At 55.2% G+C, this 21,603-nt stretch overlaps 1 protein-coding gene across 2 annotated transcripts; it reads right to left on the bottom strand.

Moving 5' to 3' along the window:
* Positions 1-32: 32 nt before the first annotated feature.
* PI4KB (phosphatidylinositol 4-kinase beta) lies at positions 33-20,897 on the bottom strand. 2 transcript variants are annotated; one of them, XM_036398058.2, is made up of 13 exons: positions 20,761-20,897; positions 20,400-20,489; positions 17,628-18,474; positions 15,315-15,359; positions 11,856-12,083; positions 10,703-10,930; positions 9,932-10,041; positions 8,189-8,293; positions 7,193-7,316; positions 5,759-6,024; positions 3,506-3,638; positions 3,109-3,229; positions 33-1,455 (listed from the first exon to the last, which is right to left on the bottom strand). In XM_036398058.2, the coding sequence occupies exons 3-13, from the start codon at positions 18,444-18,446 to the stop codon at positions 1,274-1,276; spliced, it is 2,361 nt and encodes a 786-aa protein (XP_036253951.1). In that variant the 5' UTR covers positions 18,447-18,474; positions 20,400-20,489; positions 20,761-20,897; the 3' UTR covers positions 33-1,273. The 2 variants fall into 2 exon arrangements, 1 of the variants encoding a protein (XP_036253951.1); XR_008508896.1 differs by lacking the exons at positions 33-1,455; positions 3,109-3,229 and having other exon boundaries at positions 3,578-3,638; positions 5,597-6,024.
* Positions 20,898-21,603: the final 706 nt, after the last annotated feature.

Below are 21,603 nucleotides of genomic sequence, written 5' to 3'. Positions count from 1 at the left end.
TTTTGGGAATGTGCTGACGGAAAGCCGCGGGCTCGGGAGGCTCTCAGGAATTCTTTATTCTGTAGGAATCGATTCCATTAAACTCCAGTGGTTTCACCCTCTGTGCCCGGCCTCGGCTCCTCCCAGGAATTCCCGGGAAAACTCCCGGGAATGGGAATGGGGAGGGGGGGAGGGGCTGAGGGCTCCGGCTGCATCCCCGAATTTTGGTCCTGCCCCCCAAAAAAGGGGCTTGGGAAGGGTTGGGGTCCCCTGGGCCCCTCCCTGTGTCCCCCTGTCCCCTCCCCTGGGGTTGAAAAACCAAATTTTGGGGTTTTTAACGCTAAAAATTAAAAAAAAAAAAAAAAAAAAAAAAAAGGGGACATTGAGGGGACACAAAGGGGGGGGGGGACATTGGGGACACCGAGGGGACACAGGGGGGACATTGGGGGGGACACTGGGGGAGAGGGACCTGAGGGGACACAGGGACGGGGGGGACGTTGGGGACACTCCAAGTGACCCCAGCCGGGGCCAGGCCTGGGCCAACGGGGGGGGAAATTCCAGGGAATTTTCCTTCCCTGGGAAGCTCCGGATCCTCCCGGATTTGGGATTTGGGATTTGGGATCGGGACCAGGCCCCAACCCCCCCCACCCTCGTGTCCGACATTCCAGCCCCGAATTCCCGGCTGGAATTACCCGGGAAAGGGGGAGGGGAGTCCCAGCCCCGAATTCCTGGAAGAGCCGGAATCCCACCGGGAATTCCCCACTTGGAATTTCACCTGGAATCCCACCTGGGAATTCCACCTGGGAATCTCATCTGGAACCCCCCCCGGGAGTCCCAGAGGAGGGAAGGACCCCACAGGGCCGGGAATTCCGGGAATTTCGGGATTTTGGGATTCCCAACCTTCCGGAGACCCCTCCCCGTTCCCACCCCGCACATTCCATGGGATTGGGGGCAAATTCCAGGGAATCCCAAGCAGAGAAAAGGGGGAGCTGCCCCCATTCCCACCCCCTTCCATCGGGATCCCCCCCCACGCTCCGTTCCCGCCTTTCCTGCCGTTTTTCCCGGCTTTTCCATGGAATTCTGTCCCATCTCTCAGCAGAGTCCGGGCCAGGGGAGCAGCCAAAGCTCTGAGGCCGCTTTTCCCGCGGGAACAGAACCGGGAAGTTTGGAATTCTCCCGTTCCTTCCTGGGGGGGAGCAAAATGATTTTTTTTTTTTCTTTTTTTTTTTTTTTTTTTTCCGGGGAATTTTTTCCGTTGCCGTTTCTCTTCCCCCCGGTCTGGGGCGTGCGGGTTTCACATGATGCCGTTGGTGAGGTACTGGAAGCCGTCGTAGAGCTTGGTGGTGATCGACCGCATGGAGCCGTCCACCATCTGCTCCACCAGCAGCTGCAGCTGCTCCTCCGTCAGGTTCATGTGGAAACGCTCCTTGAGGTGCCGGATGGTGGAGGAGCCGTGGAAGCAGGGCAGCTGCGAGCCTGGAAAACGGGAAAAAACGGGGAAAAACGGGAAAAATGGCAGCTGCGAGCCTGGAAAACGGGAAAAAAACGGGAAAAAACGGGAAAAATGGCAGCTGCGAGCCTGGAAAACGGGGAAAAACAGGGAAAAAAACGGGAAAAATGGCAGCTGCGAGCCTGGAAAATGGGGAAAACGGGGAAAAATGGGGAAAAATGGCAGCTGCGAGCCTGGAAAATGGGAAAAAACAGGAAAAATGGCAGCTGCGAGCCTGGAAAACGGGAAAAAACGGGAAAAAAACGGGAAAAATGGCAGCTGCGAGCCTGGAAAATGGGAAAAAACAGGAAAAATGGCAGCTGCGAGCCTGGAAAACGGGAAAAAACGGGAAAAAACGGGAAAAATGGCAGCTGCGAGCCTGGAAAACGGGAAAAAACGGGAAAAACGGGAAAAATGGCAGCTGCGAGCCTGGAAAACGGGAAAAACAGGGAAAAAAACGGGAAAAATGGCAGCTGCGAGCCTGGAAAATGGGAAAAACAGGGAAAAATGGCAGCTGCGAGCCTGGGAAACGGGAAAAACGGGGAAAAAAACGGGAAAAATGGCAGCTGCGAGCCTGGAAAACGGGAAAAACGGGGAAAAATGGCAGCTGCGAGCCTGGAAAACGGGAAAAAACGGGAAAAATGGCAGCTGCGAGCCTGGAAAACGGGAAAAAAACGGGAAAAAACAGGAAAAATGGCAGCTGCGAGCCTGGAAAACGGGAAAAACGGGGAAAAAACGGGAAAAATGGCAGCTGCGAGCCTGGAAAACGGGAAAAAACGGGGAAAAACAGGGAAAAATGGCAGCTGCGAGCCTGGAAAACGGGAAAAACAGGGAAAAAACGGGAAAAATGGCAGCTGCGAGCCTGGAAAACGGGGAAAAACGGGGAAAAACGGGAAAAAACGGGAAAAAACGGGAAAAATGGCAGCTGCGAGCCTGGAAAACGGGAAAAACACGGGAAAAACGGGAAAAATGGCAGCTGCGAGCCTGGAAAACGGGAAAAAACAGGGAAAAACGGGAAAAATGGGAAAAATGGCAGCTGCGAGCCTGGAAAACGGGAAAAACGGGGAAAAAACGGGAAAAATGGCAGCTGCGAGCCTGGAAAACGGGAAAAAACAGGGAAAAAACGGGGAAAATGGCAGCTGCGAGCCTGGAAAACGGGGAAAAACGGGGGAAAATGAGAAAAATGGCAGCTGCGAGCCTGGGAAACGGGGAAAACGGGGGAAAATGGGAAAAAACAGCAGCTGGGAGCCTGGAGAAATGGGAAAAATGGGGAAATGGGGAAAAATGGCAGCTGGGAGAATGGAAAATCAGGACAAATGGGAAACAGGGCAGCTGGGAGCCAGGAAAAACAGGAAAAACTGGGAATCTGGGAGCTGAGAGACTGGAAAAATGGGGAAAATTGGGATGGGTATGTTGGGAGTCTGGGTTTGGAATGGGGGCAATGGGATCAGGAAAGGGTAAATCCGGGATGGGATGAGGGGAGAAGGGATTTGGGATCCTGGACAATGGAAATCCGGGATGGGGTGAGGGGAGAAGGGATTCGGGATCCTGGACAATGGAAATCCGGGATGGGGTGAGAGGGGCTGGAACAGGGAATGCTCCGGGAGAAGCCGGTTTGGACGGGAATCCCGGATCCCCACCTTGCTGCATGATCTCCACGATCTGCACCACCTTGTCCATGTGCTTGCGGGCGGCGATCAGCCCCTGCAGCATCAGCATCTTGTAGTAGTTGAACATGTCCCCGTCCAGGCCGCCCATCACCTGCGGGACACGGGGCTCGGGAACGGCCCGGGAATTCCACGGGAGCGCCCTGGAACGCCCCTGAATTCCCTGGATCCCCTGGATCCCCCTGGATCCCCCTGGCATCCCCCAGATCCCCCCGGATCCCCCTGGATCCCACTCACGTCCACGAACTCCGTGGTCAGTTTGAAGGGACAGGGGGTTCCCTGGGAATTCCTGGCACCCCCCTGGATTCCCTGGATCCCCCGGATCCCCCTGGATCCCCCAGATCCCCCGGATCCCCCGGATCCCACTCACGTCCACGAACTCCGTGGTCAGTTTGAAGGCCGAGGTCTCGAAGCCGAGGTTCCGGGGGGAGCTGCTCAGGATGAACCCGAAGTCGATGTGGATGATGTGGCCCTCGGCGTCCAGCAGGATGTTCCCGTTGTGCCTGCGGGCATTCCCGGGAATTCCGTCAGCTCCCGCGGGACTCCGGGGCATTCCGGGAGATCCCATCGAGATTTAAGGAAAAAATCCAATAAAGGTCACAGCAAACCCGGTAAAATCCCTAAAACGCCATAAAGGCCCTCGGGGCCAGCAGGAGGCTCCCCTTGTGCCCGACCATTAATGAGCTAATTCATTAATTAATGAGTTAATGACCGGCCTTGACCGGGCTGTGCCCGACCATTAATGAGCTAATTCATTAATTAATGAGTTAATGACCAGCCTTGACCGGGCTGTGCCCGACCATTAATGAGCTAATTCATTAATTAATGAGTTAATCAATCCATGAATGACCGGCCTTGACCGGGCTGTGCCCGACCATTAATGAGCTAATTCATTAATTAATGAGTTAATGACCGGCCTTGACCGGGCTGTGCCCGACCATTAATGAGCTAATTCATTAATTAATGAGTTAATCAACCCAGGAATGACCGGCCTTGACCGGGCTGTGCCCGATCATTAATGAGCTAATTCATTAATTAATGAGTTAATGACCGGCCTTGACCAGGCTGTGCCCGATCATTAATGAGCTAATTCATTAATTAATGAGTTAATCAATCCATGAATGACCGGCCTTGACCAGGCTGGACCCGATCATTAATGAGCTAATTCATTAATTAATTCATTAATTACCTGTCCTTGACCTGCAGCAGGTAGCACACCAGGCTGTACCCGATCATTAATGAGGAAATCAATTAATTAATGAGTTAATTACCTACCTTTGACCTGCAGCAGGGAGCAGACCAGGCTGTACCCATTAATTCATTTATGAATTCATTAATTAATTCATTAATTACCTGTCCTTGACCTGCAGCAGGTAACACACCAGGCTGTACCCGTTCATTACCCATTAATTAATTCATTAATTACCTATCTTTGACCTGCAGCAGGTAGCAGACCAGGCTGTACCCGGCACAGCTCCTCACGAAGTTCCTCTGGGCCGTCAGGAAGCTCTCGCTGTTGCTGGGGCCGTGCAGGCCGGGCTGTACCCATATTAATTCATTAATTACCCATTAATTAATGAGTTCATTACCTATCTTTGACCTGCAGCAGGTAGCAGACCAGGCTGTACCCCGCGCAGCTCCTCACGAAGTTCCTCTGGGCCGTCAGGAAGCTCTCGCTGTTGCTGGGGCCGTGCAGGCCGGGCTGTGCCCGTTCATTACCCATTAATTACCCATTAATTAATGAGTTCATTACCTATCTTTGACCTGCAGCAGGTAGCACACCAGGCTGTGCCCATGCATTACCCATTAATTACCCATTAATTAATGAGTTCATTACCTGTCTTTGACCTGCAGCAGGTAGCAGACCAGGCTGTACCCATTAATTCATTTATTAATTCATTAATTAATTCATTAATTACCTGTCCTTGACCTGCAGCAGGTAGCACACCAGGCTGTACCCATTAATTCATTTATTAATTCATTAATTAATTCATTAATTACCTGTCCTTGACCTGCAGCAGGTAGCAGACCAGGCTGTACCCGTTCATTACCCATTAATTAATTCATTAATTCATTAATTACCTGTCCTTGACCTGCAGCAGGTAGCACACCAGGCTGTACCCATTAATTCATTTATTAATTCATTAATTAATTCATTAATTACCTGTCCTTGACCTGCAGCAGGTAGCAGACCAGGCTGTACCCGTTCATTACCCATTAATTAATTCATTAATTCATTAATTACCTGTCCTTGACCTGCAGCAGGTAGCAGACCAGGCTGTACCCGTTCATTACCCATTAATTAATTCATTAATTACCTATCTTTGACCTGCAGCAGGTAGCACACCAGGCTGTACCCATTAATTCATTCATTAATTCATTAATTACCTGTCCTTGACCTGCAGCAGGTAGCAGACCAGGCTGTACCCATTAATTACCCATTTATTAATTCATTAATTACCTGTCCTTGACCTGCAGCAGGTAGCAGACCAGGCTGTACCCCGCGCAGCTCCTCACGAAGTTCCTCTGGGCCGTCAGGAAGCTCTCGCTGTTGCTGGGGCCGTGCAGGCCGGGCTGTGCCCATATTAATTCATTAATTACCCATTATTAATTCATTAATTACCTGTCCTTGACCTGCAGCAGGTAGCAGACCAGGCTGTACCCCGCGCAGCTCCTCACGAAGTTCCTCTGGGCCGTCAGGAAGCTCTCGCTGTTGCTGGGGCCGTGCTCCTGCCGCAGGTACTGCAGCAGCGACAGCTGCGACTGCTTCTTGATCTGGTGCAGGGACACGGCGCTGAGCACGGGCTCGATCATCCCGCTGTCGGCCGAGATCACCAGGATCTTGTAGGGCCGGATCCAGAGCGGGACCCGCTCCTGCTCCCAGATCCACTGCGGGGAGGGAAACACAGCCAAAATCCCAAAAAATCCCAATAAAATCCAAATAAAATCCAAATAAAATCTGAGAGAAATGGGGGCAACTCCCACTCCTGCTCCCAGATCCACTGCAGGGAGGGAAACACAGCCAAAATCCCACAAAATCCCAAAAAATCCCAATAAAATCACAATAAAATCACAATAAAATCCCAATAAAATCCAAATAAAATCCAAATAAAATCTGACTGGACCCGCTCCTGCTCCCAGATCCACTGCGGGGAGGGAAACACAGCCAAAATCCCACAAAATCCCAAAAAATCCAAATAAAATCCCAATAAAATCCCAATAAAATCTGAGAGAAATGGGGCCAACACCCGCTCCTGCTCCCAGATCCACTGCGGGGAGGGAAACACAGCCAAAATCCCACAAAATCCCAAAAAATCCAAATAAAATCCAAATAAAATCCCAATAAAATCCAAATAAAATCCAAATAAAATCTGACTGGACCCGCTCCTGCTCCCAGATCCACTGCGGGGAGGGAACGGGGACAGATCCCGTGAAAATTCCCATAAAATCCCACAAAACCTGACTGGAAAGGGGCCAGGCGGGGGGAAGTGGGATAAATCCTGATAAAATCCCAGCAAATCTGACTGGAATGGGAAATGGCATAAATCCCATGGACATTTCACAAAATCTGACTGGAACAGGGTTAAAATTATGTGAAATTTCAAAAGATCCCATTAAAATCCCATCAAATCTGACTGGAATGGGGTTAAATGATGTGAAGCTAAAGAAATCCTGTTAAAATCCCATCAAGACTGATTGAAATGCTATTAAAATGCCATCAATGTTTTTTTTAAATCTCATTAAAATCCCACAAAATCCATAAAACCAAAAAAATTCCCATTGAAATCCCAAAATATAAAAAAACCATCCCACTAAAATCCCAGGAAATGCCATTAAACCCCATTAAAATTCCATAAAATGCCATTAAAACCCCGTGAAAACCAGGAATCCCTCACGCACGGTTTTTTGGGAATTCCCTGGGATCTGCCTCACCTGGAGCTGTTTGAGCACCTGGAACGCTGTGAGAACTCCACAAAAACCCCCCAAAACTCCAGGGTTTTTTTTTTGGGAATCCCTCACGGGTCGGGAATTGTTGGGATTCCCGGGATTGCCTCACCTGGAGCTGTTTGAGCACCTGGAACGCCAGCAGCTCCTGCCGGAGGTCGTCGCCGCACTTGACGATGACGGAGAGGAGGCGCCAGGAGGGGAGGTGGCCGTAGGGAGAGGCCTCCCGGATCCTCCTGGGGGAAAAACGATGGGAAAAACAATGGGAAAAACAACGGGAAAAACGACGGGAAAAACGACGGGAAAAACGACGGGAAAAAACGATGGGAAAAAACGATGGGAAAAACGATGGGATCAGCCCGGCAGCCCCCGGCCGGGAGGAGCTCCAGGAATTCCCAGGAATTGTCCTCATGCCATCCAATCCCAGTAACATCCCATAAAAGTCCATGGAATTCCATCAAAATCCCATCAAAATGACATAGAAAGTACCAAATCCCGTTAAAATCCCACAAAAGTCGATGAAATTCCATCAAAATCCTATCAAAGTCACATTAGAACTATCACATCCCATTAAAATCCCATTAAAGTCTATGAAATTCCATTAAAATCCCATCAAAATCCCATGAAACGCCATTAAAATCATAAAATGCCACGAAATTCCATTAAAATGCCACCAAAGTCACATTAAAACTATCATATCCCATTAAAATAATAAAATTCCATGAAATCCCACCAAAGTCCCATCAAAACTATCAAATCCCGTTAAAATCACATAAAATGCCATTAAAATATCATAAAACTCCACAAAACTCCACTAAAATCCCATCAAAATACCATTAAAACTACCAAATCCCATTAAAATCCCATAAAATGCCATCAAAATCTCATAAGAGTCGATTAAATTCTCTTAAAATCCCGTTAAAAAATACCAAATCCCATTAAAATCCCATAAAACCCCATCACCATCCCCTCAGGACACGGACGACACGCCCTCAACCCCGGGGGCTTTTCCCGGGAGGAATTCCAGGCCTGGAATTCCAAGGGGTTCACCCTGGAAGAAGCCAAACCCCTCTGGAGCGGAATTCCCGGAACTCCCGGAATTGCCCACCTGACTTTCTCCTGCCAGGGCTCCTTGAGGGCCACGGCCGAGGGGTCCTCGGGGTCCCTGCGGAAGGCGGTGGGCGTGTGGGCGAGCTGCTCCGACAGACGGCGCCTGCGGGACCGCGGACACCGGGTCAGCGAAAAGGCCCCAGCTCCGGGGATCCATCGGGGAAAAGGCCCCAGCTCCGGGGATCCATCGGGGAAAAGGCCCCAGCTCCGGGGATCCATCGGGGAAAAGGCCCCAGCTCCGGGGATCCATCGGGGAAAAGGCCCCAGCTCCGGGGATCCCTCGGGGAAAAGGCCCCAGCTCCGGGGATCCCTCAGGGAAAAGGCCCCAGCTCTGGGGATCCCTCAGGGAAAAGGCCCCAGCTCTGGGGATCCCTCAGGGAAAAGGCCCCAGCTCCGGGGATCCATCGGGGAAAAGGCCCCAGCTCCGGGGATCCATCGGGGAAAAGGCCCCAGCTCCGGGGATCCATCGGGGAAAAGGCCCCAGCTCCGGGGATCCCTCAGGGAAAAGGCCCCAGCTCCGGGGATCCGTCAGGGAAAAGGCCCCAGCTCCGGGGATCCCTCAGGGAAAAGGCCCCAGCTCCAGGGATCCGTCAGCGAAAAGGCCCCAGCTCCGGGGATCCATCGGGGAAAAGGCCCCAGCTCCAGGGTTCGGTCAGGGAAAAGGCCCCAGCTCCGGGGATCCATCGGGGAAAAGGCCCCAGCTCCAGGGTTCGGTCAGGGAAAAGGCCCCAGCTCCGGGGATCCCTCAGGGAAAAGGCCCCAGCTCCAGGGATCCGTCAGCGAAAAGGCCCCAGCTCCGGGGATCCCTCAGGGAAAAGGCCCCAGCTCCAGGGATCCGTCAGCGAAAAGGCCCCAGCTCCGGGGATCCGTCAGGGAAAAGGCCCCAGCTCCGGGGATCCCTCAGGGAAAAGGCCCCAGCTCCGGGGATCCATCGGGGAAAAGGCCCCAGCTCCGGGGATCCGTCAGGGAAAAGGCCCCAGCTCCGGGGATCCCTCAGGGAAAAGGCCCCAGCTCCGGGGATCCGTCAGGGAAAAGGCCCCAGCTCTGGGGATCCATCGGGGAAAAGGCCCCAGCTCTGGGGATCCGTCAGGGAAAAGGCCCCAGCTCCGGGGATCCCTCAGGGAAAAGGCCCCAGCTCCGGGGATCCCTCAGGGAAAAGGCCCCAGCTCTGGGGATCCCTCAGGGAAAAGGCCCCAGCTCTGGGGATCCGTCAGGGAAAAGGCCCCAGCTCCGGGCAAGGCCGGAACTCCGGGGTTTTATCAGGGAAAATTCCTGGAGCCAGGCTCTGGGCAATGCCAGAATTCCAGGGTTTTATCAGGGAAAACGCCCAGAGCTTGGCTCCAGGGAGTGTTGGAATTCCAAGATTTCATGAGAGAAAACTCCTGCATTTTTGCTTTGGGGAGTATCAGAACTCCAGGAATTTTATGAGGGAAAAAGCCTCGATTTTTGCTCTAGGGAATGTCAGAATTCAGGGATTATTATGAGGAAAAATTCCTGGATTTCTGCTCTGGGCATTGTCAGAATTCCGGGGGTTTTTTATGAGGGAAAACTCCTGCATTTTTGCTTTGGGGATGTTAGAATTCCAGGATTTTTATGAGGGAAATCTCCTGGATGTTTGCTCTGGGGAATGCCTGAAGTCCGGGGTTTTTATGAGGGAAAATTCCCGGATTTCTGCAATTCTGGGCCCTGTCGGAATTCCGGGATTTTTTGCGGGAGAATTCCCGGTTTTCCGGGAGCTCACCGGATGTCCCCGGCGGCGATGAACACGGGCTCCCGGCTCTCCTGGCTGGTGATGGAATCCACGGAAAACTGGGAGATGTTGTCACAGCTGTTGGTGTGCATCTCCGGGAGCTGCGGGAATCCCGGGAAAACCCCACAGAATTCCATGAAACCCCAGCAAATCTCACTGAGACCCCATCAAATCCCACTGAAACCCCATGAAATGCCTTAAAATCCCATTGAATCCCATAAATAAAATAAATAAATAAATAAAAACCCAAAGAATCCCACAAAATGCCATAAAGTCCCACAAAACCCCATAAAACGCCACGAAACACCATTAAAATCTTATCGAATCCAACTAAAATCCCATGAAATCCCACAGTATCCCATAAAACCCCACAAAACCCCATAAAAACCCACGAAACCCCTTTTTTTTTAGGGGGGGGGGGCCCAGAATGACAATCCCCAGACATGGAACCCCCAGGGACCCCTTGGGGACACCCGGAACCTTCCGGAAAACCCCATTGCCAGCATTCCCACGGCCCTGGTGCCTGGAACCTTCCGGAAAACCCCATTGCCAGCATTCCCACGCCCCTGGCGCCCGGAACCTTCCAGAAAACCCCATTCCCAGCATTCCCACGGCCCCGGCGCCTGGAACCTTCCGGAAACCCCCATTGCCAGCATTCCCACGGCCCCGGCGCCCGGAACCTTCTGGAAACCCCCATTGCCAGCATTCCCACGTCCCCGGCGCCCGGAACCTTCGGGAAGGCCGCGCTCCCGGCGCTCCCACCTCCACCTGGAGCTCGCCGATGTCGTCCACGGACCAGGCCTCGTCGTCGTTGTCGTAGTTGGGGACGGTGCTGAAGCTGCCGGCGCGGTGCTCGGGGCCCATGCCGCACTCGGGGAGGTTCTCGGCCGAGCGCGTGCTGCGGATCCGGTTCTCGGGGATGCGCGCGGGGACGCTGGCCGTGTCGAAGTTGTCGCACTCCAGGACCTCCACGTAGATCAGGTAGGGAGCCTGGGGGGCAGCGGGGCCGTCAGGGGCACCCCGGGGCTGCCGAGGGCGCGGATCCCACAGAGGGAACCCGCAGCTCCTCGGGGTCTGGGCCCGGCTCCACCTCCTGTCCCAGCACCCCCGAGCCTGGAAGTGACACCTCCAGCGCCCCCACCCTCCCCAGCACTGCCATGGCGTCCCAAATCCCGCTCTGCATCCCAAATCCCGAATTTTCCCATCCCAAATCCCGCTCTGCATCCCAAATCCCATCTCCCATCCCAAATGCTCAGTCCCATCCCAAATCCCATTTCCTATCCCAAATCCCAAATCTTCCCATCCCAAATCCTGAATTTTCCCATCCCAAATCCCGAATTTTCCCATCCCAAATCCCACTTTGCATCCCCAGTCCCACTTTGCATCCCCAGTCCCAAATTTTCCCATCCCAAATCCCATCTCTCATCCCGAATCCCATCTCCCATCCCAAATCCCATCTCTCATCCCAAATCCTGAATTTTCCCATCCCAAATCCCATCTCCTATCCCAAATCCCACCTCCCATCCCCAATCCCAGGTTTTCCCACCCCAAACCCCCATGTCCCAGACCTTGTGTCCCTGGAGTTGAGCACCACGGCCTGCGAGTGGGGCACGCGGTGCTCGAAGGCGGCTCCCACCATTCCCAATCCCAATTCCCAATCCCATCCCCAATCCCATCCCCAATCCCATCCCCAATCCCCGGTTTTCCCATCCCCAATCCCCCGTTTTCCCATCCCCAGGTTTCCCAGACCTTGTCCTTGGTGTTGAGCACCACGGCCTGCGAGTGGGGCACGCGCACCACGTGGTGCTCGAAGGCGGCTCCCACCATTCCCAATCCCATTCCCAATCCCAATTCCCAGTCCCATCCCCAATCCCATCCCCAATCCCAGGTTTTCCCATCCCCAGGTTTCCCAGACCTTGTCCTTGGAGTTGAGCACCACGGCCTGCGAGTGGGGCACGCGCACCACGTGGTGCTCGAAGGCGGCCGTGGGCAGCCAGGCGCGCGCGGGCAGTTTGTGGTTGAGCAGGGACAGCTCCGAGATCAGGCGCTGCGTCTTCTGCTCCTTGGTGGGCAGCGTGGCCAGGCGCTTCCCGATGGCCATCAGCGACTTGATGAACTCCCGCTCCGGAGCCAGCCGGGCCGGCTGCGGCAGCCGGGAAAACGGGGAAAAACGGGGGGAAAATGGGGGAAAAATGGGGGGGAAATGGGGGGGAAAACGGGGGGAAAATGGGGGGGAAAGGGGGGGAAAACGGGGGGGAAGGGGGGAAAAATGGGGGAAAAATGGGGGGAAAATGGGGGGAAAACGGGGAAAAATGGGGGAAAACGGGGGGGAAAGGGGGGGAAAACGGGGGAAAAACGGGGAAAAACGGGGGGGAAAACGGGGGAAAAACAGGGGGGAAAACGGGGGGAAAGGGGGGAAAAAGGGGGGCAAAAATGGGGGGAAAACAGGGAGAAACGGAGGCAGCGTCACCTTCTCCACAGGGAAACGCCTTCATCCCATCCCATCCCATCCCATCCCATCCCATCCCGTCCCATCCCATCCCGTCCCCTCCTACGGGATCCTCCCACCCCCTGATTTTCCCTGCTTCTCCCTGTTCTTCCCATCCCAGATTGGCTGGGAAAGGCTTGGGAAGGATTGGGATGAAAACTAAAAAGTTGGGAAAACGAGAGGGAAATGGAGGTGATGGCCGGTGGTGGTTTTCCAGTGGGATCCTTTTCCTGCTCTTCCCCACCCTTCCCTTTCCCTGCTTTTCCGTCTTCCCTGCCCTTCCCTTTTCCCACTCCGGAGCCAGCAAGGCTGCCTGGAAAAGGATCTGGATAAAAATAAAAACTCTGGGAAAAAAAGGAGGAAAATGGAGGTGATGTTTCACTGGGACCAAATTCCTGCTCTTCCCTTTTCCCTTCTCTTCCCTCTTCCCCGATCCTGGAAATCTGGGAGTCCCATCCGTCCCCCGGCAGAGCAGGATCCCGGGGCCTTTTCCTTCCACCCGGAATTCCAGAGCCAACATTCCCAGCGGGATCTCCCAGTCCCATTGGATTCACGGGATTTGGGATCACCCGGATTCCCGGGATTTGGGAGGATCCAGATTCACGGGATTCGGGATCATCCGGATTCCCGGGATTTGGAAGAATCCGGATTAAAGGGATTCGGGATCATCCGGATTCCCAGGGTTTGGGATCACCCGGATTCCCAGGGTTTGGGATCATCCGGATTCCCGGGATTTGGAAGGATCCGGATTCAAGGGATTCGGGATCATCCAGATTCCCAGGGTTTGGGATCACCCGGATTCCTGGGATTAGGAGGATCCTCCCTGCTGTCCCAATCCAAGAATCCCCCAGGGATTTGGGATTTCCCCCGGGATGCAGCCGCCCCCTCCCTCCCTCCCTCCCTCCCCACACTGATCCCAAATTCCCACTCCGCATTCCCACCCTCGGGAATAACCAAGGGCTGATTTTTGGGATCCCCGAGCGCTCTGGTCATGCTGGGAACGGCGCATGCAGAAAGCCACGGATCGGGAACGGGGGGAGCAACGGAAAACGCCGGAAAAATCGGGAATATCGCAGGGCAAGAGGCGAGGATGGGGAAAACCGGGGACTGGAGGATGGGGAGGGGCATTCCCGGCTGGAACCTGCGGCGTTTGGAGTCCACGTCCAAAAATTCCCTCGGGAATTCCGGGACAGCGCTCCCGGGCTTCCCTGCCCCCAGCTGGCTCCAGGAGCATTCCAGAGGCTCCCGATCCCGGCCGGATCCCCACAATTCCCTCAGCTCTGAACCCCATCCCTGCAGACCCGGGATACCCCAACCACGGCTGCTTCCCGGCCGTTCCCGCGGAATCCCGGCGGCTCTGATATTCCTGCTCCTCCCATCCCGCTTTCCCAGGGGCGCCGTCCCCTCGGAATTCCAGGAAATGCTCAGCGCAATTTCCCGAGGAACCTGGGAATCCGGGATCCATCCAGGGATCCCTCTGGATCAGCCCCACCTCGGTCCAGGGCAGTTCCTGGATTTTCCAGGGATCCCAAAAAGCTTCCCAAGGATCTTCTCCCCGCCTCAGGAGCATTCCAGCGGCGCCGGGATCCGTTCGGAGCCTCTGGAGATCCTGGATCTTCCAGCCCCAGGGGCTGGGAAATTCCATCACATTCCAGAGGGAAAATTCCTCTTCATCCCATTCCAAAGGAGAATTTTCCCCTTCATCCCATTCTTTTCCAAAGGGAATTTTTCTCTTCATCCCATCCCATTCCAGCGGAATTTTCCTCCATCCCATTCCAAAGGGAAGTTCCAGAGGGAATCTTCCTCTTCTTCATCCCATTCCAGAGGGGAATTCGCCTCTTCTTCCCATTCCAAAGGGAAATTCCAGAGGGAATTTTCCTCTTCATCCCATTCCTCATCCCAGCATTCCCAAGGATCCTTCCCACACCAGGATCCCACACTCCGGCAGAACATTCCATAGGGAAGGAGGAATTATCCCTGTTTTCCGTGGATTCCCAAGAAAACCCTGGAGAGGAGCCACTGGCCGGGCTGGGAGGAGCAGGAATGGGTGGAAATAAAGGATTTCCTGGAATTTTGGGCGGGAATTTGGGGCTTGGAGCTCATCCCAAGCATCCCGCTATCCCTAAAACCAGTGGGATTTAGGATGAGCCCAAAATCTGGGATCAAATCCCGACAGAATTCCCAAATCCAGGCGCGGGAACGATCCCTGGGAATTCCCAGCAAGATCAGAGCTGGGTTGGAACCCAGGAATTCCCAGAAAAGCCCCCCCCCCCCCCCCCCCCAAAAAATCATGGAATTCTTCCCAAAGTCCCAGTGCTGGAGGAAATCATGGACTGCACATTCCCACCGGGAATCCTGGTGGGAAAAGAGGGAAAGATTCCAAAAAAAAACCACGGGAGAAAACGGGAGAAGGGTTCATTCGGGAGAGAAAAATCAGGGAAAACGCCAGGATTCGATTGGAATTTTCATGGGAAAAAAAGAAGGAATTGAGAGAATGGAATCAAGGAATGATTGGTGGGGAAAAAAACATGGAAAAAAAGCAAATCAATCCCATCCGGCCGAGAATTTTGGGAGCCGAATTCCAAGGGAAAACAGAAACAGCATTTCCTCCTCCACCTGCAACAGAAAAGCAGGAAAAGCAGGAATTCCCTCATTCCCGGATGACTTCTGGTGGAAAAATGGGATTTTCCTGGATTTTATCCAACCGGAAGGGATTTTCCCGGAATTCCCAATCCGAGGAAAAGATGCCTGGATTTTTTGGGGTTTTTTTTTGGTTTTTTTTTTTTTGGGAATATCTGGGGAATGCAGGGAAATTCCAGAGGGGTGGAATTGAGGAAATGCCATGGTGGGAAGAGGGAGCCTCCGGAAAACGGGATCGGAACTTACGGGAGCCAGGGATTTATCCAGGCTTTCCGTACTCGAGGAGAATTCCTGGGAAAAGCGGGAAAAGGGGGGTTCGGGGCAGTTTTTTTGGGGGAATGTTTTCCACAGGGAAGAGGGGAAGGAGCAGGGAAAAGGGGGGAGAAAAAGCAAAGTTTAGCTCCAGGTGCACTTCCAGCAATTCCCAAGTTTGTTTGGTCCCATCCTCTTGGAATTACCAGGAAGATTCCGGGAAGGGAAATTCTGCGGATCTCAAGGGGGAGGGGATCCAAGCGGAGCAGATCCGAGCGCTGAATTCCCGGGATTTTCCCGGTTTTCCTCCTCTCCGGGATTCCTCACCCCGGCCCAGAAGGACCAGGATGGATCCAGCTCCGAATTCCTTGGATTTCTGACCTTTTCCACCACCAAATCCACATTTTTTTTCCTTCCCTGGATTCCAGTTTATCCCAAATTTCAGCACATCAAACGAACCCCATGGAAACGATCCCGAAAGTTCCCAAAATCCCAATTTTTGAGGCCCTTTTTACCATGGAAAAATTCCTGATTTATCCCAAGTTTTCCTGCCATTCCCAGATCTCCCTCCAAGCTCCATCCCAAGCGATTCCCATCCCAAACATCCTGAAATTCCAGCGCTTGGAGTCCCTCAATTCATCATTTTCTTCCTAAAAGGGATCCAAGGGAGCTTCATCCCATAAAAACCAGGAATTCTGGGGCTAAAATTCCCAAAAATTCCCAAAAAAAGGGGACAACCAGGTCTGGATCCCACCTGGAGGGAAAAACTGATGGGAAATGACCCCAAAGTTCACCGGGGGAGGGAAAATTTGGGAAGATTTTCCATCAATTTTCCCTTCCCTGATGAATTCTGGGATCATTTCCCATCAATTTTCCCTGTTTTTTCCAAGGAATTCCTGGATTCCAGAGGGAAGAGCACCCAGTGCTTCCAAGAACTCCGGGATTTCTGAGGGACAGTTGGGATCCAGGGCTGGAGCCTCCCTGGGTTTGTGCTTTCCCAGCTTTTTCAGGGTCGTTTCCAGGAGTTTCCTCATCCATAATTTATGGAAAGGCTCCGGTTTCCGCCTCCTCCTTTTCCATATTAAAAATTCATCCCGGCGGGAACGGCCCCGGATTTTTCCGGGGTGTTTTGATCCCGAATCCGGCCTGGAAAATTCCCTCCCAATCCTTCCTTCCATCCTCATCCCAATTCCCAGAGCTTGGAAAAATCCTTGGCTGCTTCCAAGGGTTCCCAGCGGAATTCCCGGCGGAATCAAACCTTGGATTTCCGATCCGTTTCCCAGGAATTTCTGGGAATTCCCAGTCACTCCCAGTCATTCCCAGTTCCTCCGGGGTGCATTCCACCCTCTGGGGGATTCGTTTTTCCTGGATTTGGGAAGCGCTGTTCCCAAAATCTGCGTCCAGCACCGGCTCGGGGGCTCCTTTCCCACCTGGAATTCCCAGCTCATCCTGGGATCAGCCCTGGAGCTCAACCCCGGTCCCAGAGGAACCGTGGGGTGAATCCCAAGGAGCAGCCACGGGATTTTCCCAGCACACCAATCCTTGGAGCTCAGCCCCTCAGAATTCCCTCAGGAACAGCCCAGACTGTGCCTCCTCCCCGCTCTCCACCTTGGGATGGCTGGCTGAGCCTTGGAGCACAACCACGACCCTAAAGGAGCTCTGGGATGAATCCCAAGGCACTTCCCAAGGCTGATCCCTGGATCAGCTCTGGGATCAATCCCAAGGAACAGCCACGGGATTGTCCCAACCCACCAATCCTTGGGGCTCAGTCCCACAGAGCTCCCTCGGGAGCACCCCAGGCCTCACCTCCTCCTCCTCCTCGCTCTCCACCTTGGGGTTGCTGGCTGAGCCTCGGAGCTCCATCCCAACCCCTCAGAGCTCCCTCAGGAGCACCCCAGGCCTCACCTCCTCCTCGCTCTCCACCTTGGGATGGCAGGCTGAGCCTTGCAGCTCCGTCCCAACCCCTCAGAGCTCCCTCGGGAGCACCCCAGGCCTCACCTCCTCCTCCTCGCTCTCCGCCTTGGGGTTCCTGGCTGAGCCTTGGAGCTCCATCCCAACCCCTCAGAGCTCTCTCAGGAACCCCCCAGGCCTCACCTCCTCCTCCTCCTCGCTCTCCACCTTGGGATGGCAGGCTGAGCCTTGGAGCTCCATCCCAACCCCTCAGAACTCCCTCGGGAACCCCCCAGGCCTCACCTCCTCCTCCTCCTCGCTCTCCACCTTGGGGTTGCTGGCTGCGCCTTGGAGCTCCATCCCAACCCCACACCGGCCTTTCCCTCAGAGCTCCCTCGGGAACCCCCCAGGCCTCACCTCCTCCTCGCTCTCCACCTTGGGGTTGCTGGCCGTGCGCTTCAGGTTGCTGCTGAGGCTGATGGACACCGTGGCGTCCGACTTGGACCTCTGGTGAGTCCGTTTGGAGGGGGAGAGCCCGGTGTCGGCGCCGGGCAGGGCGGCGCCCGGCTCCCTCCTCCTGCCCGCCGGCTTCAGCTCGTCGGAGAGGATGAGCCTGCGGAGCTTGGTGCCGCGCGAGTGGCGCTGCGTGGAGATGTGCATGTCCGAGGAGTAGGCGCCCAGCAGCAGCGCGCACTGCAGCGAGAAGTCGATGCTCTGGCGGCAGCGGTGCACGATGTAGGGCTTGATGGCGTCGCCCACGTCCTCGTCCATGTGGATGTACATGTTGAGCAGCTGGGGCAGGTAGAAGTCCACCTCCTCGTGGCGGAAGCAGAAGAGGCGGTTGCCGATGTAGGCCTGCACGCCGGGCTCCTTGGAGTTGTACAGGTAGGAGATGGCCATGGAGATGTCGAAGAGCTTGGACTCGAAGAGGCGCAGCAGCCACGACTGCTTGGCCTGGTGCTGGTGGCGCTTCCGCGCCGTCCGGGCCGCGGCCGAGCCCTCCTCCTCCTCCTCCTGGATGCGCGGCGCCTCGTCCAGGCAGCGCACGGGGCAGCTCTGCCCGTTGGGGACGGGCTGGGAGCCGTGCAGCCGCTGCACCTTCTGCAGCACCTCCTCGCACGCCCGCTGGGCCACCTCGGCGTCGATGAGGGCCAGCTCGCCCACGCCCTCCGTGATGACGCCCAGGGAGGAACCGCCCGGCTCCGCGGGGCTCCTCCCGGCCGCCGAGTCGCCCATGGTGGAGCAGGGGCTGCGCGGCTCAGAGCTGGGGAAAAACGGGGAGAAAATGGGGTTAAACCGGGGGAAATTGGGACCTGGGGTGGGATTCAAGAGCAGGAGCAGTGGAGGGGCTGCAGGACTCAGGGATGGGGAAAAACCGGGAGAAAATGGGGTTAAACTGGGGGAAAATGGGACGTGGGGTGGGACTCAACAGGGGGAACAGAGCTGGGGAAAAACAGGGAGAAAATGGGGTTAAACCGGGGGAAATTGGGACCTGGGGTGGGACTCAACAGGAGGAACAGAGCAGGGGCTGCGCGGCTCAGAGCTGGGGAAAAACGGGGAGAAAATGGGGTTAAACCGGGGGAAATTGGGATCCGGGGTGGGATCTGGGGTGGGATTCAAGAGCAGGAGCAGTGGGGGGGCTGCAGGACTCAGTGATGGGGAAAAAGGAAAAAACTGGGGTTAGGGGTGGGATTCAAGGGGACAAACCCAGGATGCACCTGAAGGGAAGATGGACGTTAATTTTTTCCCTGTTAAATCGAGGATTTTTCTCTGTTAATTTCAGATTTTTCCTCGTTACTTTAAGGATTTTCTTTATCCCTTTATTTTTCCAACTCCCAAAGAAAGGAGGGAAAATGCCCTCAGGAATTTTCCCTAAATATTCCAAGTGATTCAAACCTAGGTCACCTCCCAGATACCACTTCTTTTTTTTTTTTCCTCTTCTTTTCCTCTTTTTTTGCCACTTCTTCTCCAAGAAATCCCAGATGCCCAAATCCTGACCAAAGTCTGAGAGTTTGGCTCTGTTCCCCCATGCCCAGCACTCCAAATCCCACATTCCTGACATTTTTGTGGCTCTTAGATCCCAAAAACCCCATCAGAGCCTGAAAAAATCCCTGATGCTCCCATTTCTCAACGAATCCCAAAAAAAAAATGGGGGTGGAAATTTGGGATTCCACACTGCCCCACAATTCCCATCCCTGTTTTCCCACAAATCCCAGATTTTCCTCCTCTATCCCACTCCCAAATCCTTACGTGGCTCCAACCCAAAAATTCCAGGGACCCCCTCCCTTCCCAAAGCGCTCTGCTCATCCCAAGAAAAACCACATCCAAAGCTTTTCCCTCTTCCCAGGAACGCCACAGGATTCCAAAGCCCGGAGCAATCCCACCGTCCTGGAGATCCCCACTTTTTGAGGTTTTCCAAGTTTTTGTTTTTCCCTAAGGTTGGGAAATAAACTGGGAAAAGGCAGGGGGGAAAAAAAGCAGGGGAAAAAAAAAAAAAAAAAAAAAAAAGCAGGAATCCACATCCCCACCTGGATCCCAAGGGCGGCTCCTCCTGGGCTGATCCCAGCATGGACCCTGAACTGCGGGACCATAAATCACCAGGAAATCTGGAGCCGGGATCACCCAGGAATTCCAGGAGCAGAAATCTGGCAGGAATTCCAGGAGCACAGTCCTGAAATCCCACTCAGAATTCCAAGGGAGAAATCAGGGACTGTTTCCAGCAGATCCACGGGATCCACACCAGGAACGACTCCAAAACCTCAAAAACTCTTCCAGCACCGGGAAAAAAAAAAGCTGGAAAATCCCCTTTTCCACCCAGTTATTCCCTGCCGGATTCCAGGGATGCGGAAGGAATAAAAAGGGAGGGATTAAACGTAATTATTTTTCATTATTCAACTTCCCACCAACTCCAGCCGAAGTTTTCCAGGGACAACATTCCCGAGGGGACGAGTGACCCCCGCCAATCCAAATTTTACGCAATCCATGGAATTTTGGAAGGGATTTTGGGCAATTCCAAAGCCACCAGATGGCCCCGGGAGGGAGGCGGGGGGGCCGGGTTGGCAAATCCCCCTGAGGAAAAGCGGCTGGAAAAGGCTCTGGAAGGGGAATTGCGCCACTTCCCCCGCGGGGAGCGGGGCTCCGGCAGCGATTCCCAGGAAAAGGGGCTGGGAAAGGCTTCGGGAGAGGTACCTGGAGCGATCCCATCCCGCGAGGCTCCGCTCGGCGAGCCCGGCCCTGCGGCCGGCGCGGGCGGCTCATCCCGGGCACCGGCGGCTGCTGCTGCGGGGAGAGAGAGGCGGAAAAACAGCCGGGATCAGCACCGAGCCTCGGCCGGGAAAAGGCCAAATCCTGCCCCGCTCCTGCGCCACGGAGCCGGCCGAGCAGCAGCAGCAGCAGCAGCAGCAGCAGGAGGAGGAGAAGGAGGAGAAGGAGGAGGAGGAGGAGGAGGAGGAGGAGGAGGCGAGGCCGGACGCGGCCGCGGAACCGCCGGGGGGACCGGGCTGAGGGGGCGGAGGAGGCCGCGGGAGGGGCGCGGCGGGGCCGGGCTCACCTCGGCGGAGCGGGGAGGAGCGGGGCGGCGCGGAGAGGCGCGGAGGGGCCGGGAGGGCCGGTGGAGAGGCCGGAGCGGGGCCGGGAAGCGGGGCCGGCGGAGCGGGGCCGGTGCAGCCTCGCCAGGCCCGGCCCGGCGCCGCCTCACGGGGCTGAGCGGCCACAGCGCCCCCTGGCGGGCCGGAGGCGCGGGGGAAGGGGCGGGGCATGGCGCCGGGGGCGTGGTTATGCAATTATATGAGCGTGTGGGCGTGGTTTAAACACTAATATGGGCAGTGGGGCGGGGTATAGAGGCGTGGCTTACAGCGACAGTGGGCGTGGCCTATACGTCGCGTGCGGAAGTGAGCGCGGTTTCTGTACATATATGCTTAAAGGGGCGTGGCTTCATGGTGTTTGGGGGCGTGGTCTCCGCACGGAACAAGCCCAAGGCGCCCCGCGGGTTCCGCGTTAACCAAAATCTGCGATTTCGGGGCGAAATCGCCTCGGATGTCGCTGTCACCATCCGGGGGGGTGGGGCGGGTTGTCCCCTCCTTGTCCTCTTCCACTGCGCCGTGTCCCCTCCCCGCTCCCAATGTCCCCTTCCCACTCCCCGTGTCCCCTCCCCACTGCCAATGTCCCCTCTGCACTCCCAGTGTCCCCTCCCCGCTCCCAATGTCCCTTTCCCACTCCCCGTGTCCCCTCCCCGCTCCCAATGTTCCCATCCCACTCCCCGTGTCCCCTCCCCGCTCCCAATGTCCCTTTCCCACTCCCCGAGTCCCCTCCCCACTCCCAGTGTCCCCTCCCCACTCCCAGTGTCCCCTCCCAGTGCCCCCTCCGGGTGCCCGGGCTCACAGGCACACAGCCA

This window comes from Molothrus ater, chromosome 29 (assembly GCF_012460135.2).
Source record: "Molothrus ater isolate BHLD 08-10-18 breed brown headed cowbird chromosome 29, BPBGC_Mater_1.1, whole genome shotgun sequence".
Classification (NCBI taxonomy): Eukaryota; Metazoa; Chordata; class Aves; order Passeriformes; family Icteridae; genus Molothrus; species Molothrus ater.
Note: the sequence above shows the minus strand (reverse complement) of the source record. Positions and strands in the feature narration are given on the sequence as shown.

What these genes read in the sequence shown, in the direction of transcription:
- PI4KB (XM_036398058.2), bottom strand. Translation starts at nt 18,446, where the DNA reads ATGGGCGACTCGGCGGCCGGGAGGAGCCCCGCGGAGCCGGGCGGTTCC. An exon ending in TGCTCAACTCCAAGGACAAG is followed by an intron (nt 10,931 to 11,855) that starts GTCTGGGAAACC and finishes GCTGCCCCCCAG; the next exon opens with GCTCCCTACCTGATCTACGT. An exon ending in AGGTGCTCAAACAGCTCCAG is followed by an intron (nt 6,025 to 7,192) that starts GTGAGGCAATCC and finishes CCCTCCCCGCAG; the next exon opens with TGGATCTGGGAGCAGGAGCG.